Source organism: Populus nigra, chromosome 18 (assembly GCF_951802175.1).
Source record: "Populus nigra chromosome 18, ddPopNigr1.1, whole genome shotgun sequence".
NCBI lineage: Eukaryota > Viridiplantae > Streptophyta > Magnoliopsida > Malpighiales > Salicaceae > Populus > Populus nigra.
In genome coordinates this window covers 9,954,019-9,970,979 of record NC_084869.1, presented here as the reverse complement: position 1 = coordinate 9,970,979, position 16,961 = coordinate 9,954,019, and the positions used below count along the sequence as shown (strand labels likewise).

At 29.8% G+C, this 16,961-nt stretch overlaps 2 protein-coding genes across 2 annotated transcripts; both read right to left on the bottom strand.

The window, feature by feature from the left end:
• Positions 1-1,448: 1,448 nt before the first annotated feature.
• LOC133678413 (small ribosomal subunit protein eS30z/eS30y/eS30x) lies at positions 1,449-2,124 on the bottom strand. The gene is made up of 3 exons (XM_062100707.1): positions 2,002-2,124; positions 1,774-1,911; positions 1,449-1,685 (listed from the first exon to the last, which is right to left on the bottom strand). Exons 1-3 carry the CDS (start codon positions 2,003-2,005, stop codon positions 1,639-1,641), a joined length of 189 nt encoding a protein of 62 aa, XP_061956691.1. The 5' UTR covers positions 2,006-2,124; the 3' UTR covers positions 1,449-1,638.
• Positions 2,125-6,030: 3,906 nt separating this feature from the next.
• On the bottom strand, positions 6,031-9,409 carry LOC133678412 (protein DEHYDRATION-INDUCED 19 homolog 5-like). Its single transcript, XM_062100706.1, has 5 exons — positions 9,164-9,409; positions 7,375-7,517; positions 7,108-7,185; positions 6,700-6,923; positions 6,031-6,424 (listed from the first exon to the last, which is right to left on the bottom strand). The coding sequence occupies exons 1-5, from the start codon at positions 9,240-9,242 to the stop codon at positions 6,322-6,324; spliced, it is 627 nt and encodes a 208-aa protein (XP_061956690.1). The 5' UTR covers positions 9,243-9,409; the 3' UTR covers positions 6,031-6,321.
• Positions 9,410-16,961: the final 7,552 nt, after the last annotated feature.

Sequence of the window (16,961 nt, the reverse complement as noted above, 5' to 3'; positions counted from 1 at the left end):
TAACTTTGAAACGTGTTGCAACACGCTGAGATCTTGATACCCGGAAGCACCATTTTGCTTGCATTTTACTTTACACCCAACAAATCTGGAAAGGAAGCATTGATATCATTGCATCTATAATATGGTGGATCTGAATTTGGTCTACCTTTATGCTTTCTGGCTGCACCGTGCCCGATATCTCCTCTTAGGACATCTTGAGAGGGCCATATGAGGAGCCGAAAGAACGAAAAGAAAAACTAGTTTTTTAGCTTTTCTTCCCTGATTTTGCAGTTCAAAAGGATAGCAAAATAAAAGGCTTAAATTACTTTCTGTGAAAAAAAAAAAGCTATTCCAACATATCAAATAAATCAAAAGCATTCAAATAAATTATTTAAATATTTTTTCTTTCATCTCCACAACTTTTCTTAATGAAACCAAAAGTATTAATATTACTAAAACTATATCAACAATTTAGCTCTTCTTCTAAATGGCTTTTGCTAATGGAGATGCTTTTACAGCTAGCTTAACTCCGTATCGAATCAATAGCGTTTGAAGCAGAGAATATAACGAATATAAAGTTGATGTGCCTCGTGTGTTTAGTATATTATCCGGTGTTTAGTGTTAAGACTAGAAGTTTGATTCTAACTGGCCATTAGATATAACCATGATACATGCAATGAAGATTTTATAGCATATCCATCAACCACTCCAGAGACATTTTCCCAAGAACTATCTTGCCTTTGGCTTCCTAAGGTAATGTACTGACGCTATGGGAAAAAAAGGAGTGAAATAACTGATACAACTGATTATGCCTCGATTTCTTACACAACTCAAGGCATCAGCTAACTAATATCAAGATTCAAGGCAGGTCCATGCTTATGTGAAAAAAGAAGAATAAAGATTCTCTCCCTAATAAACCCTTTCGTCAGGAAATGTAATGGCATGCCTTCAAGCTTATCGGTAATATTCTTTCAAGGATTCTGGGCGATGGCCATTTTCTGAAAAGAATAATGGGTATGCAGGGCGAAAAAACAGAACCAAAAGCTTTGGATACAGTACTTCCAGTAGCAAGAACCATCAATCACATTCATTTTTCTCAACAAGATTCAATGGGATGCACAAAATAGAGCTGATAAGAAATACGACAACATACAGAAGAAAACTAGAACCACAAGAGAATAGGGACGATCCCTCATTTAGGCATCTTCTCATAATCTCACCATTTCTCTCCAAGTCTACCTATTCAAATAACCCATTGCATTCTATAAAGTGCAAAAGATAATCAAAATGCGCAAAGATTGCCTATTTCCACATTATTTCAATCAAAATCCATTGCTTTCCCACACTAAGCAAGCAGACCATCATCATTTATTCTTAATTATAAATCATTTTTCATGAACAGAAAACAAACAAACACTACATCACGACAACAAACTAAGCAAACCCCACAATAAAATTCTGAAGCAACATTTTTAATGAAAAGAAGATCAACTCATCTATAATTAACAAAAAGGGCAGATGCTCCACATAGTCTGACAGTTAATATCAACAACTAAAAGCAAGCTGTAGTAACATTGTCATAATTAGAAAGGAAAAACAGCAATGTTTCTTCATCTAAAAGCCAATAAATGTTTCTTCATCTTCTCATTCTCTCAAGCTTTACTTCTCAGAGGAGTTGGGCCCTCTCTTCTTGCCAAATCCCACAACTGCAATTATAATAAATTCATTATTTCTTGGTTCTGCTACCGGAACAAGAACCTGCAGTTAAATGAATAAATGGGAAAGAGAGATTACCTGCTGTGACGAAACGGCGGTTGTATTGCATCCTCTTGTGGGCACGGCCACGGGGCTTCTTTTTCTTGTCCTGCTTTGCCACTTTGGGAGTTTGGCCTCTCACCTTACCAGCACGAGCTAGAGAACCATGCACTTTACCTGCAAGTCAGACCCAATGTTAAGAAGGGATAAGATGAACAAAAACATTAAACAACATCTCAAAGAGATGATCAAGATCTAGGCGTTTACCCATGACTGCTGCTGCTGTTTCCCTTCTATGCGGCGAGAAGATGGCTCGACTTCAGTTCACGGAGCAGCTAGGGTTTTATCTTCGCAGCCAAACTCTTCTGTTCATTTACGTTAATAAATGGGCTTGGTCCGTCCAATGGAAATTGGTTCGAACTGGGCTCTGTCTCCAGCCCATCTGTGTTAGGGGCTGAAAAACTATTTTATTATTATTTCTTTTATGTTTACATGATTTTCAGTAATTGAATTTTATCATTTTTGTGGTGCAAGCAATAATTAATATTTGACATACAAATATTAAAAATTATTTTTTGCAAAAATAAAAATATTTTCTTAATATAAACTCTCAAATAAGACCCTAAATGTATATAATGTATACTAATTAAAAGAAAACGAAAGCACAAAAATTTCATCAAACAAAAAGAATAATAAAAAACGACAAAGCATAAACCCTAATTCCACCAAGTATGAAAAAGAAAAGGATCAAACCGGACGTGGAGACCTAGGTGGCTAGGTCTGTCTAGGCCTAGATATGAAAAACATAAGACGTGGACAGCGCCTCATCCTTGCACGTGACAGGCCATTCAACCTTGAGCTGGTTGGATTCCTACAAATCGTGTTGTCCGCCTTTATCCGAACGACAACATGGAAATTCTCAATTTTATTTTCATTTTTCACCGTGAAACAATTTTAAACACTTGCATAATCTTTTATGCCCGTTTATTTACTTAAAAATATTTAAAAAAAAAAACTAAATTTTTTTTTTAAAAAATTATTTTCTGATATTTGATATTATCATAAAAAATAAATTGAAAAAATATTTTTCAGTATTTGATTATGCTATAAAAATAAGTGAAAAACTATTTATTAATGTTTTTTTAAGTTTAATAAAGGAATAAATATCAAAATTGATAGATGAAAAATTTAAAGGAGAATGAAAATAAAAATAAAAATCAATTCATAAGTTATTTCAAATAAAACAAATGGCAATTAAAAGAATGAGCATCAAATCTAATAGATTAAAAAGTTTAAAGATGATGAAATGAAAAAAAAAACTTTAATTTCATAAATTATTTCAAATAAAATAAATAATAAAAAGAATGAGAATCAAATTTGACAATTAAATTTGACAAATAAAAAACTTTTAAAAAATAATAAAATAAAAAAAATCAACTTCATAAAGCAAAACAATAATAGGAATCGAATCTGATAGAAAACAAATTCAATTAAAAAATAATAAGAGAAAAATAATAATAAAAAGAATGATGATTAAAGTTGATATAAAAATCAAATTAAATCAAATTTTAAGAGACAAAATTAAAAAAATCAAAATAAAATATATAATAATCAAAAGATTGAGGATCAGATTTGATATAATCAGCAAATAATATAATATTTTTAAATTTTTTCAACTTCTAAAAAATGAAATTGGAGCAAATTTTTCTTTGATTAGAAAGTGTTTTCATTTGACTAATTTTTTTATTAAAATAAAAATATAAAAAATTTTAAAAAATAATTTTTAAAAAACTATTTTTTATGAAACAAACGGTGTTTTAAATTTAAATATAATCTCAAAACTCATTTTTAAATTGCTTATAAACACACATTTTGATTTGAAAGTTTTTAAATCTTGCATTTCAAATCCACATTCCTCGACTCGACATCCTTTGTTTCACCACAATATAAGTTATTTTTAATGATTTCACTTTTTTTATTGTTAGGGTGTGAATGAAAAATTATGGATGTTAAAACTTTATTTAAATTAGAGTTGTGTTCTTTTCAAAAGAATGTGTCTTTTGATTTTAAAAACTAATGTTAAAAACAGAGAGTGTCAATTCTGACAGGGTTTTGATAATGGAAAAAACTTCTAGTCTTTCTGAAACTCTCTTTTACATTCCTTTAGTTAAAATTCTTACAGAAAATAACATATAAATTTTGACTCGTTATTTATTCTTGATTGTGCTATCAAGAACTAGAAAATAATATTGCAATCATATTGTTAACACTAGAGAGCAGACAATAAATTGTTTTAAAGCTAGAGGATTGATTAGAGAAAAGCAAAAAAACTGAAAAACTAATTAAATTGAAAAACTGGAAAAAAAAATAACTGAAAAAACCGAACTGTAAAAAAAAAACCTATTAAACTGATTAAAATTTTGAAAAAACCAACCGGTTCGGTTTTGTTTTATAAGCCTGAAACCGAAAAAACAAAACCGGATAAAAACCGAGCCAAACCGGAAAAAACCAAGCCAAACCGAAAAACCAAGCCAAACCAGTTGGAACCGGTTTTTTTAAAAAAAAACCGAACCGAACCGAAACTGGTCGGTTTGAACCGGTTTCAGTTTTTTTTTCAAAAAAAAATTCAGTTTGATTATTTTTTTTATAAAAATCAAACCGAAAATGATTATCCTTAGAATTGATCATTGCCTTAATCTATTTCTTCAAGTCTATTTTCTATCGATGTAAGTTGATTTTTTTCGTTTACATATTGATTCATATACATGTTTTATATTTTGGAGAAATTAGTTCATTAACAATCTTATAAACTATTGAAAGTGTTCCAACACTTAATGTATTCCCATCAATAACATGGTTTAGTTTTAAAATCAATAGATTAATGTGTATTTATTTTATTTTAAATTACAACTCTTTCTCATCTCGTGGAAGAAATATAACCCTTTAAAAATGTTCAAAAGAAATTAGAAAAAAATAATTACTTAAACCACATACCAAATATAACATGCACAATAGAGAAATATAAGTGCAAAACAAATATTTTTTGCATTTTATTTCGATTTGTCCCCTATAACTAAATATAGACGAATAAAAATTTATGTTTTCTCCTAATACACCAAGCACAAATCAGTCTTGTTTTCAGCGTTGTCTTTACAGTCTCGTCCCCAACATTCTCTGTGCCATTCCGGTTTCGTTTGAAAATCTGGTTGTGATTATTTTTTAAAGTATTTTTTATATTAAAATGCATTAAAATAATATTTTTTTTAATTTTAAAAAATTATTTTTAAGATCAGCGCATCAAAATTATCCAAAACACATAAAAAATTAATTTTTAACAAAAAAAATTAAATTTCTAAAAAATATAATTCACACCACATTTCCAAACAGAGTTCGATCTTAGGATGCAAAGAAAGATCGGAGAAATATCCATTATATGCGTTTTTTGTAAAATAATATACCCATACTAATCGTATTAGAATCTGAGAAATCCCAAATTTGTTTTAGAGGCTAATATTTTTTAAAATTTTTATTAAAGCAAAATTGGAGAAAATATCCTCTATATATATATTTTTAGCTCCTATAATGAAAGAGGGGTTGGAGCAAAGCTCTATACACTATGGCGAATCCATTTGCTATGAAAAATAGTCGTATCATCCTCTCACTCTGGGTGGGATTAATATCAAACCGGATGTTTATTTGATACACACGTAGCCCAGGATCATCGAGATGATTCTAACACCGTCTAAATGGTGAAGTGTTTCATACATGTCAGCTATTTTAAAAAAATATTTATTTTATATTTATTAAAATATCAAACTATCCCTTTATCAATAAAAAAACACACACACACACACACACATATATATATAAAACCAGACGGAAAATACTAAAAAATCCTTGGACGCTAGCCTAATAGTGTTTATTTATTTTAAGAGTAATTCAATAACTTTACTATGCTTAAAAATAAATTAAAAAGCCCCTAGAAGCTAATTTAATAGGTTTTTGCTTTTAAAAGTAATTTAATAATTTTATTGTGTTGAAAAAAAAAAACTTATTTATCTAATCAATATAATAATAACCAATAAATCATATTACCCCAACAAGAAGTTTGTTGATTTGGTTTGAGAAGAGCATTGAATTGTGTCTTGATACATAATGAAAAAACGAACACTTTAAGTTTTTTTCAAAAATAAATAAATTAATATGCTGTTTAAATTAGTCCAATAAATGGTGTTTTATGTCTTGATCCCGACTAGAGAAATAAAATCCAGGAAAGTCAGAAGGCAACTAAATAAATTTTTGCGCCTCAGAAGTAAACACTATTATTAACTACTTAAACTCGTATTCTTGTACTATAAAGGGAAGAATTAGCTTAGTATTAAGACTAGAAGAGTTCTCTGTAATTGGCCATGACAGAATGCATGCAGCTTCTAAAGAGGCTGCCTATATACACTCAAAATATATGCACTATGCACTTGATCGTAGACTTTCTAGCACTTATCATGTGGAAACTACGCGGCACCCTAAGATCATGCACCAGCACTAAGAACTTGTGTCCCTTGATACAGCATCACTGGTAGAAAAGCTCTAGAAGATCGTTGATGCAATCAACTGTTGTACAAATGTTGATTTCTGTCTCTGCTCTTCAGAGTCCACCTGACTTCCTCTATCAAGTGAAGACATCCCAGAGCTGCAAAAAGAAATGAAAATAGTGATTTCCCATGGCCTGGCCTTCTCAGACATTCATTTATCCGTAGGCAGGTATTAGAGGCACCTTCATTTCAATGCGATCCATAATGGCTAGTCATGGAAACTACAAATCTTGGTTTAAGAGACATTGGTAATTGGCTGCTTAAAGTTTCAGGTTTTAGACTGTGGTTCTCTTCAAAATAAAATTTACCCAACGTTGAAGGCACAAATTAAAAAAGAAAAAAAAAACATTATGATGCCATGAAAGGACTATACCTTTGTGAATTAGAGGCACTTATGTTGAAAGGTTCATCATGCTGGCCTTGTCTAGGGTCTGAACGGGAAAGATTGCCCAAAAATGGTGAAAGGAGTGGATCGGGAGCGGACTCATGTGTGTTAGTCCTACTATTGGTTGAAGATCCAAGAAATGAGCTCAGATCCTTGCCAAGCATAGCTGAACTACCGGTCCAAAGGCCAGATTTTTTATGTTTTCTTCTGTGCTGCGAAGGACAAAGATATATGTTTTCAGGTGAATTCAAAGCATAAAAAAGTGCTTAATATATTATTTGATTTATGCTACGAAGACACATTAGTTTGGCCAGGAGATATGTAGCCAACCCAACTGACTAAAGCTTAGTTGACCTGTACTTTTTCACGTGAAGGTCCAAAACGGGTGAACAATACCTTCAACGAACTTGCATGCTGCACTATGAAATGTCCAATCGCATCTTTCCCTAGATTTGCTGCACAAAGAGGACAGACCTGAAACAGACGAAGCCATCGAATTCAAAATTTCAACTGAATAATAATAAATATCACATGCAGCACTTCCAGATGTCCAATTATAATGATGGTTCTAATTTACAAGATGAACAACACGAGGGAGGTAGATGGATGCAGGTCAAACATACACATAATATATATTAGTATCAATCAAAGACAATCACATACTGCATTTTTTAAATCAAAGCAGTGTTCGTCCAGCAGATGGCCACAGAACAGATGAACTTCAATCTCCACATAGCAGAAGGGGCATGGAAAGTAAGCTCTCGAATTGTCATCTCCATCTGAATCATCCATTGCCAAATGATTGTCTGTTGATGCATAACAAAGCGCGAAGTCAGTGAGTGTACTGTTATACAAATGACATGGTCAACAAACTTGGAAAATCACAGACCAGTGCAGACATAAAACAGTGCGCCTTCTTATAAAAGCAAGTGAAATAGCCGAGAGTCAGTAAAACAAACTACTGATTCAGTGATTAAAAACAATAGATCAGGGATGAAGAAAAACAGAGAAAATGATAAAGAATAATGGCTTAATACAAACCATCAGATCATCAAACACAGATCATCATATGAACAATAGCAGCGTAACCTCAAATATGTATGTTTGTCTGTGCATAAACAATGATTCATTCTATCCAAGCCAATTTCTAAGAGTCCAGACATCATTTAAGAATTTAACTACTATACTTTAAACTGCAATTAGAACTATTTTCTCTAATCTTCCGATATCAAACAACCAGCTACTTAAGCAATATCCAACTCGTGTTTGAGAAGAAGCTTTTCAAGGCATTGAATGCCTGAAGAAAATTCACATCTTCCTTAAAAGAAACAACTTATCAACCAATTCATTGAACTATCAGTCCTTCTACCAGCATCTGCCACACCTACTCCAAAACCAGTGCTTTTCAGAACTAACTAAGAGCTCCATCGATTACAAAACCCAGTCTCTTGCAATTATCAAAACCATTTAATTCCTCACCAACACATTCATCCCCGTATCCACACTCACTGTGAAAATGCGGGGTATTTGCCACAGGTCTCTTCTTACTTTCCTCATCTTTTAATGTTGAAAAGCCAAATGACTTGGCAAAAGGTTCGCTTTTGTTCTTGAAAGATCCCACCTTTCCTTTGATAGTTTCAAACCTTTTGTCTTTGATAACTGAATTCTCATTGCCATGAGTTCATCGTAAGCCTTTTGAAGCTTTGACACATCCAAATCAATTGCATTTAGCACTTCATCACCTGGATTCCACTCTTTACAAGATCTTCTCTATCCTCAGTGTAGTTTGTCATATTTGGTTGGCCAATTTGATTACTGATTCCCATCAATGTAATTTTCATCTTCTCCCTTGATATTCAAAGCTGCCCACTAAAATCTTATGTGAGCTCCTTGTCTACTTTCCTAAGTTACATCCTTTTACTAAATTTCCTCGGTACTTATCACAAACATAGAGCATCCAATAATATCTTATTAAAAATCTCTATCTAAAATAGCTAGGCTATGACCAAAAAACATCTAGTTCTTCACCAACTACACACCACTTAGTCTGTGTCATATATTTAGAGAGAGACTTCTTGCTTAACACTTCTTAGCAATTAGTATAATTCAAGTAATATATGTCCTCAAAAAAACAAAAAATTAAGAAAATAAACCTCTAATTTTCTAAACCCTTCTCCTGAAATGAAAAGATAATCAAAACAGAGAACACTCATCAGGAAAGAGAAAAGCACGGGCTCAATTTAGAAGTCAATGTTCAAGAAGAAAAACAACCACTCAGACACAGCACCAACTAGACAGAAATTAACTCAACCCAGATTATAAATCTCTCGAAAAAGCGGCTTACTTCAAAGATTAAAGAAAAAAAACAACAAAGAGTGGAAAGCATTTGTTCTAACAATACAAGTGTATAACAAAAGTAAGTAATAGTAGAAGAAGCTAGTTAATCAAGTACCAGAATTGCGACTAGCAGCTTGGACAGCAGATAAGTTCTTGGAAGAGAGAACTCTAGAGGTCCAGAAGTCAACATCCATGATGGCGTAAGCTTTTCCAGGTGAGACACGTCAGATTCCGGTGAGTAGTCAGTGTTGATGAGTGTAGCAACGTTGTGGTCTAGGAGTAGGAGGGGTGTGGTCTTCCTTTGCTTGACTCACTGTCACCTGATATATTGCCTTCTGACATTGTGAAAAGCTCCTGTTGGCACACCGAAAGCTAACTTCATGGATGGTTGACACGTGGGAGTTGATTAAATTCTAATTTATTTTTTTCTTTTGATATATAAAATATGGAGCTAATAATTTTGCCAACTTGGATGACTTGTTTTTTTTCCCCACTGATTGGTAAGGGTTCACATCGTATCCACTATCCAGAGTTAATTAAAATTTAGAGTAGCATTGTATTAATGGTTATTTTTTAAATAATTTTTTATATTGAAAATATATAAATATTTTTTTTTATTTTTAAAAATTATTTTTGATATCAACATATTAAAATGATTCAAAAAATATAAATCATATTAAATTTAAAAAAAAAAATTATTTTTTTTAAAATAGGGTGCAAAACAGTTTCTTTATCTAGTTTAGCAAAACTAATTAACTAATTGTTATAGTATTAAAAATAATTAAATATTTCTTTTTTCAGATGTAGCTTTATAGGGTCTGAATGCTTTTAGTGCAGTTGTTCCTAGTGATTTAATACTTCTACTTAATTATTGCTTTTTTTTTTAATTTAATTTATTGCAAACCCTTAAATATGTTGTCATATAAAATAACACTTATTTAATGTATTTAATTAATATTATTGATTTTTATTTTTAACATAATTTAATAACGAATAAATTTTAATAAATACACTTAAATAATACTTGATGGATATGACAATATGCAATATTTGAAGATCTCAAACTCACCTATTAGAAAATTAAATTCAATAAATTAAAGAAATGTATGTTTAAAAGTGTGATTGTGATTGTTTTGTAAAGTGTTTGTTGTGCTGAAATACATCAAAATAATATTTTTTTATTTTTTAAAAAAATTATTTTTGACATCAGCGCATCAAAACGATCCAAAACATATAAAATTTTTTAATTTTTAGTAAAAGAACAAATTTGAATTTTATAAAACTTATTTCACACTGTGTTTGCCTTATATTTTCATCATAACTGCATTAGCGTGTATTTCAAAAATATATTTAACTTGAAAATTTTTTAAATTAATATATTTTTAATAGTTTTAATATATTTAACTTAAACATGTCCATTAAAAATACATTTTCTACTTAAAGTCTTATGTTTCCCAGGAGAATGTACTTACTATCTGATCCAGGTGTCCTATATTATATTAAAAAAAGTACTTTTATCAATTTGCAGCATCATAGAGAGAAAAATTAATCCCCAAAATAATAATAAAAATAAAAATAAATTTGTTTGCTTAAGATAGAAGCAATTTTTCCCATTCTTGACGGGAGGATGGAGGTGGGGAAGAACGTATATTTGATTTTTTTATGATGGCAAAAGACACGAGATTTTCAAGAATCCAGCTGAAACCATCTATTTGCTGTCTTGATTTGACCGAAAAGAGCATATCCATTAAAGTATGCATGGAGAGATAAATCCTACATTTCATAAATAAAGTAAATAGAACCTCTCGCTTTAAATCTTAATTCTTACTTTTAAAATTAAATAAAATATAAAAAATAAATTAATAATGAACAATAAGCATTTATATTTTCTTTTTTAAATTATAATATTTATTAATTATTAAAGAGTTAACAATGAAATTTATTATGATTTTTTACATGTCCCTAAAAATTAAGAATATATATGTACAAATTCTACCATATGTTATATAAATAGAGAAATACTTCTTTCCATTATGAATAATAATAATATGGCCTATCATTATGAGTATAATGGTAGATGCCCGAGACCATGTTATTATTAATTTTTTTTTATTTTTATGTTAAGTTTATTTTTTTTTTTAATAAATAACTTGTTATAAAAGAAAATTTTTTAGTGAACATGTCATAATTAATTTTTTATTATTTTTTATAAGATGAAGAAAGAAATTTTATTTTTTCTTCTATTTATTTCAGCGATGAAGAATGAAACTATCACTCATGGCCGATCGAATTACATCCATTAGTTTAGATAGAAATTTTGGGTTTTAATTTTGAAATCAATATTTAGGGTTATTTATTAATCTTCTTTGATATAAATTATATAAACTGATTAAAAAAACACATATTATCATGAAAAAAAAAAGTTGCAAGTTTTCAACCTCAATCAATTTCTAACGTTGAAAACACGTCCAAGCCAGCAACTTCAGGAATTTTTCTGCCAGTTGCCTCGTCGGATTTCCACTAAACAAGAACCCTAAAAGAACAATGGGAATAATATCACGACCTCCCCTTTCCAGCTCCCTATCGCCTTCCATCAAATAAAAGGCATTCATTTTCAAGCCCACGAGTCATCATAGTACTGGTTGTTTGACAATTAACAATTAAATCACAGGCCGCCTCTAATGATTTTCTTAATAATTATTATTATGGCATATTTTTTCAAAACGGGCAAGCAGGAAAGGCTAGTACTGCCTAGGTAATTGAATCTGAAATATTAAACAAGAAATTAATTAAAAAAAAAAAAGTCATTGAAGAAGACAACCTAACAAAGACATGGGCACGAGCCCTACACGTCGGACAGAACGTTGCTTTAATTTCAAGGATGCTTGTGTGACGAGGCAAAGTGACTAATGCATGGAATATGACCAGGAGACGGTGCCTAATGGCCAGAGGAAAAAGAGGGCTACACAACAAATTATCAAAAAGCTTATGGTGGCACTGGAGTGCCTAGCTGCTATGATCAATTGTGTGACTTGTTTCGTTCATGTTCCGGGTTCGATTCTCTATGTGCATGTTTGTCACCCCCGCGATGCGTAACCTGTCCCTGGGTTTGCAGGATGTCCAGTGGACCGTGAGGAATAGTCGTGGTGCGCGCAAGCTGATCCGGACACCTCACGTGAATAAAAAAAAAAACCTTATGGTGGTAATGGGACATTGTATATTATTATTTTTTATTTTTAAATAGGTGAGAAATAAAAAAATATATTATTTTAGTATAAAAAATATTTTTAAAGATAACTATTATAATAATATCAAGCAGGCTGAAGCACATGAAGGGTTTCTTCTAGCACGTGAGTTCATCGCCAGCTAGCCCCAAACCTGAGCTAGCCATCAACGTTAAGAAAAGAAACGAAAAAGCTTGTGCTAGTGTGAGCTAAATCTTAATGAGGTAGCATCTTCCTATCCACATGAAGATTTTATTTTGGATTTGAGATCTTCCCATTAATTCTAGACACTGTTGACTAACGTGCGTCCAAATTATGTTTTATTATGAGAATTTATTGTTTTTATTTAATTTTATTTTTTTAATATTTTTATTTCGTTTTGATGTGCTGATGTCAAAAATAATTTTTAAAAAATAAAAAAATATAATATTTTAATGCATTTCTAAATAAAAAATATTTTAAAAAAAATCACTACCATACTCTCAAACATCCTCTTGAACTGAAACTAAATCTTAGCTTGAAATTATTTGTCTCCGTGTATTGGTGGCATGTGCTACTTTATGCAGAGTTATAATTTAAGCTATTTAATCCTTTTTAGACCCTAAAACAATCGATCATAGTTAGCATGAAAAACTTGTAACCCTATTAATCAAGACCAAGCCAACCTAAATTATCCTGCTAATCTTGTGATTCAAGTCATAAGATCGGGATAACTCGATATAAAAAAATAAAAAAAAAATCATAAAGCCTATTTTTTTTATATAAAAAAACAATGTTAACCCACGTTAACTTTTTAAACTTATGACCTGGGTCATTAGACCCAAAACACTATATATGAAAAAATCATGAAGTCCAATTCATAATCAATTAAATATTGAAAGATAAAATAGAAAAAAAATTCAAACATACAAAAACATATAAATTAAAAGAAATAAGAATCAAAATTGAAATATAAGATAAATTTTATTTTTGATTGAACAGCAAAATTAAAAAAAATCAATTTAACAAAAGGACTAAAGAAATAACAATCAAAAGATTGAGAATCAAATTATAAAAAAATAACATATTACAAATTGAGATTGAAGGATGACATTGAAAATAAATCAAAATTTTACTAAAAGTTCAAGAAGAAAAATTAGAAATAAAAACAAAAGGATCGAAGTGAGAATACCCCTATATCAAAGGACAACACTAAGATTTTTCAAGCCCATTGTGAAAATCAAGGAGAGAAGAGAGAAAAGAGGGGAAATAAAATGTTGCTAGCGACAAACCGTGTCATCACCAAAAACATGCATAATTGCCCCAAAAAAATAGAGGATGTTATGATGTTTCCAACAATACGACGGCAAAAGAGGATTTTTGGTTGTCAAAAGGCACCACACACTAGCCACTTTTTTATATATATTTATTCAAATACCAAATTGTGTCTCAATTAACCTGATAATAATAAAAAGAAACCATTATAAAAATACAAATAAAAAACCCTTGGATGCTAATTTTAAATTTTTCTTTCTTTCAAATGCATTTTGGTCATAATGTGCTTTTAAATGGGAAAAGAATTATTTGTCATTATATTGTTCCAATGGACGATGCAAATGAGTATGTATCCGTAATGTTTTTTCAAGATTAATTAGATTTTTTATAATATATAAATAATTAAAAAATATTTATAATCATTAAAAAAACTAAAAGAGGTATTTTTATAACAACACCATATTCAAAACACTATTAATTGTAATAGTAATCCATTTTTTTTTCTAGTTACTTGATTTTTTTCTTGATTTGATCCTTTTTAAGTTAATGTGAGATTAGACTTGATGGTTTATTTTGCTTGGCTTGGTATTGGGTTCTCACGATGTCGGGGAAAAATCCAGAGCTTGGTTAATGCTTGGCTTAGAAAAAATAGAATGTAATTTTATTGATTGAAAATAATTTAATCTTTAAGGATAATATTTAAAATTAAAAGAAATATTCCTAGATGGGTGAAATAAAACAATATAGCTCTTTCACTATTTATAGTTTTGAATATCTAATGTTACACGAGTTGTGAACTAGCTATTAACTAGATAGATGATCTGCACTTCTAAATGAATCATGTTGAATTTGTTTTTGTGTAACCTAAAAAAACAACTACTATCTATTACAGTATATAAGGCTAGTCCTCTCTCTCTCTCCTTCTCCCATTTTCCTTTTCTTTTATATTCTTTTAATTTTTTTCAAGGGATGTAAACTTCAAATTAATATTTTGTTTTTTAAAAAAATTAATTTTTTTAATTTGTTTTAAATTAATAATTTGTTTTTTTTCATATCGTTTTAATGTGCTAATATTTTTTTAAAAAAATTATTTTAATTTATTTTTAAATAAAAAATATTTTAGAAAATAAATATTATTACAGTTTCAAACATGTTCGATATCAACAACCGCTGAAAAAGGAATTGACAGTGATGGACTCGAGCCCAACTTGTGTTAAATTCTCCCGGAGGCCTAACAGAGGGAGACTTCATAAAAATTGAGCCTATACGGCCTTGATTTGGCCCAGATCTTCATTGGAATTCAAAGTCTCACAGCCTCGTTTACACTGCCTTGATAGTCCTCGCGCCGCTTTAGACCTCCAATTTTTCTTCTATAACCAGTAATTATATAGATTAAAATTTTTTTGTTTTTGTATTTTAAAAATATTTTTAAAAAATTTTAAATTTTTTTTGTTTTAAATTAATATTTTTTTGAGTATTTTTAGATCATTTTAAAGCATTAATATCAATAATTATTTTTTAAAAAAATAAAAAAAATATTATTTTAATACTTTTCTGAATAAAAAACACGTTGAAAAGCAACTGCAACCATACTTTCAATCCTAGACCCTTAAATACATGTAAGCATAGATACAGAGGAGAAACGGTTAAGAAAAAAAAAAATATTTATACACACACTGCAAAACTGATCATTTCCTACCATCAATTGTAAACTATATTAATTGAGTTATAGTATTAATAAAGGAGATACATCCTTAGTATACATTATTTTTTTATTTAAAAATTAAAAATATTATTCAATCATTATTAATTTTTTAAAATAATTTTAAAAACATATCCCAATATTAAAAAAATTAATAATCTTTATTAGTAATCCACTGAAGTCTTGATTCTTGTAATCCAAGATATTTCTAAGAAAATTGCAAACACCCAAATATTCTTTATTAGTCTCTAAAACTAAAACATCAATGAACATATCAAGCTAGTATTTACAGTTTCCTGGAAAGCTTATTCTCTATTTAGCAGCTAATTAACATGTGCTTAAATATAGCTACTCTTTCGTCGGAAAACATATAAATAAATTCAAAAAAGCAAAAATAAAATTTTAGTTGTTATAAATACAACTAAAATAAGACATGCCTCTTTTCGCCTCTTAAGTAATTGAGTTACTTGATTATTTGACAAGACCTGCTTCCTTGAAACCAATGAAACATAATTTTGGTAATTTTGTTAGCATAGAATATGATCATGTAATTATTTTCAACTCAAGATATTCTAGATATCAGTTTATGCATTTCAGGTGTTTGAAAGTGTAGTAATGATTATTTTAAAAGTATTTTTTATCTAGAAATATATTAAAATAATATTTTTTTTATTTTTTTAAAATTATTTTTAATATTTGCACATTAAAACGTTATGAAAAACTTATGTTTTCTACATGTTTAAGCTTTGCAAGTCATGTTCCTAAAATATTTCATGCTAGTAGAGTTCAAATTAACTTTAAATCTTAGTGAGAGCAAATCTACGAACCTCTAGATAAATACTGCTAGACCAGGCATAATTAATAAAGATAACTTAGAATTAAGTACTTGGCTTAAACAATTTACTGTCCATACAAGTTTAGATAAGGAAACCAACACCCTCAAGAAATGATAGGGCTTACTAGAAGCATAGTTTTAAAATTCAGTATGTTGAGTGGTTCAATCCAGAATCTAATTGATTTAGGTTGAAATTGAGCTGAATTTAAAAAAATAAAAAAAATAAAAAATCTAGATAGCTTGACAGACTTGACAGGTTGATTTAGGAGACTCGGTCAAAAATCTAATTGCAACTTATTAATTATTTATTTATTTTTAATTAAAATAATGTTATTTTGATTTATAAAAAAATTAAAATTAACCAATCAAAATTCAATAACCTAAATAAAATCTATAATCCGGATCGTGTTTAAAAACTTTGCCGGGAAGATGGTAGGAATGGGTCCTCTTGACTTGCCTCATGGTGCAATACATATAGCATTTGCCTCGGGACAAAGGACTTGTGCTTTTGCTTAGAAGTAACATCTTGCTATCACAAGCTTCATTTTTTTTTCCTGATAGAATATAACCTTCGCCTCAAATAAGCAAATACTTCTGTTTTTTTTTTCTTTTTCTTTTTTGGTAAAAGGCGATTATACTATGAATAATCAAGTAGATGGCACATCCACCGTCCACAAAATAAAACAAAACATAATTAATGGCATTATGGAAATATAAATTGGAACTTACAAGGAATAAAAACCAAGGATAAAACAAAGAAAAAATGGCAAATTGCAGGCAAGGGAAAACAATTCAGGACAATGACATGGTCAATTGGATTTCGACGTTTAGCAATCTAATAATCAAAGTTCTACAATCTCTCTTTCCACCTTTCCATGCAGCCAAGAGAATTCTACAA

Bases quoted from the DNA above. Each gene is read 5' to 3' on its own strand.
- LOC133678413 (XM_062100707.1), bottom strand. The intron at 1,686-1,773 runs GTAATCTCTCTT...TTATAATTGCAG, and splicing joins CCGCCGTTTCGTCACAGCAG to TTGTGGGATTTGGCAAGAAG.
- LOC133678412 (XM_062100706.1), bottom strand. From the start codon at position 9,242: ATGGATGTTGACTTCTGGACCTCTAGAGTTCTCTCTTCCAAGAACTTA. The intron at 7,518-9,163 runs GTACTTGATTAA...ATGCATCAACAG, and splicing joins AGCTGCTAGTCGCAATTCTG to ACAATCATTTGGCAATGGAT. The intron at 6,425-6,699 runs GTATAGTCCTTT...TTCTTTTTGCAG, and splicing joins AGTGCCTCTAATTCACAAAG to CTCTGGGATGTCTTCACTTG.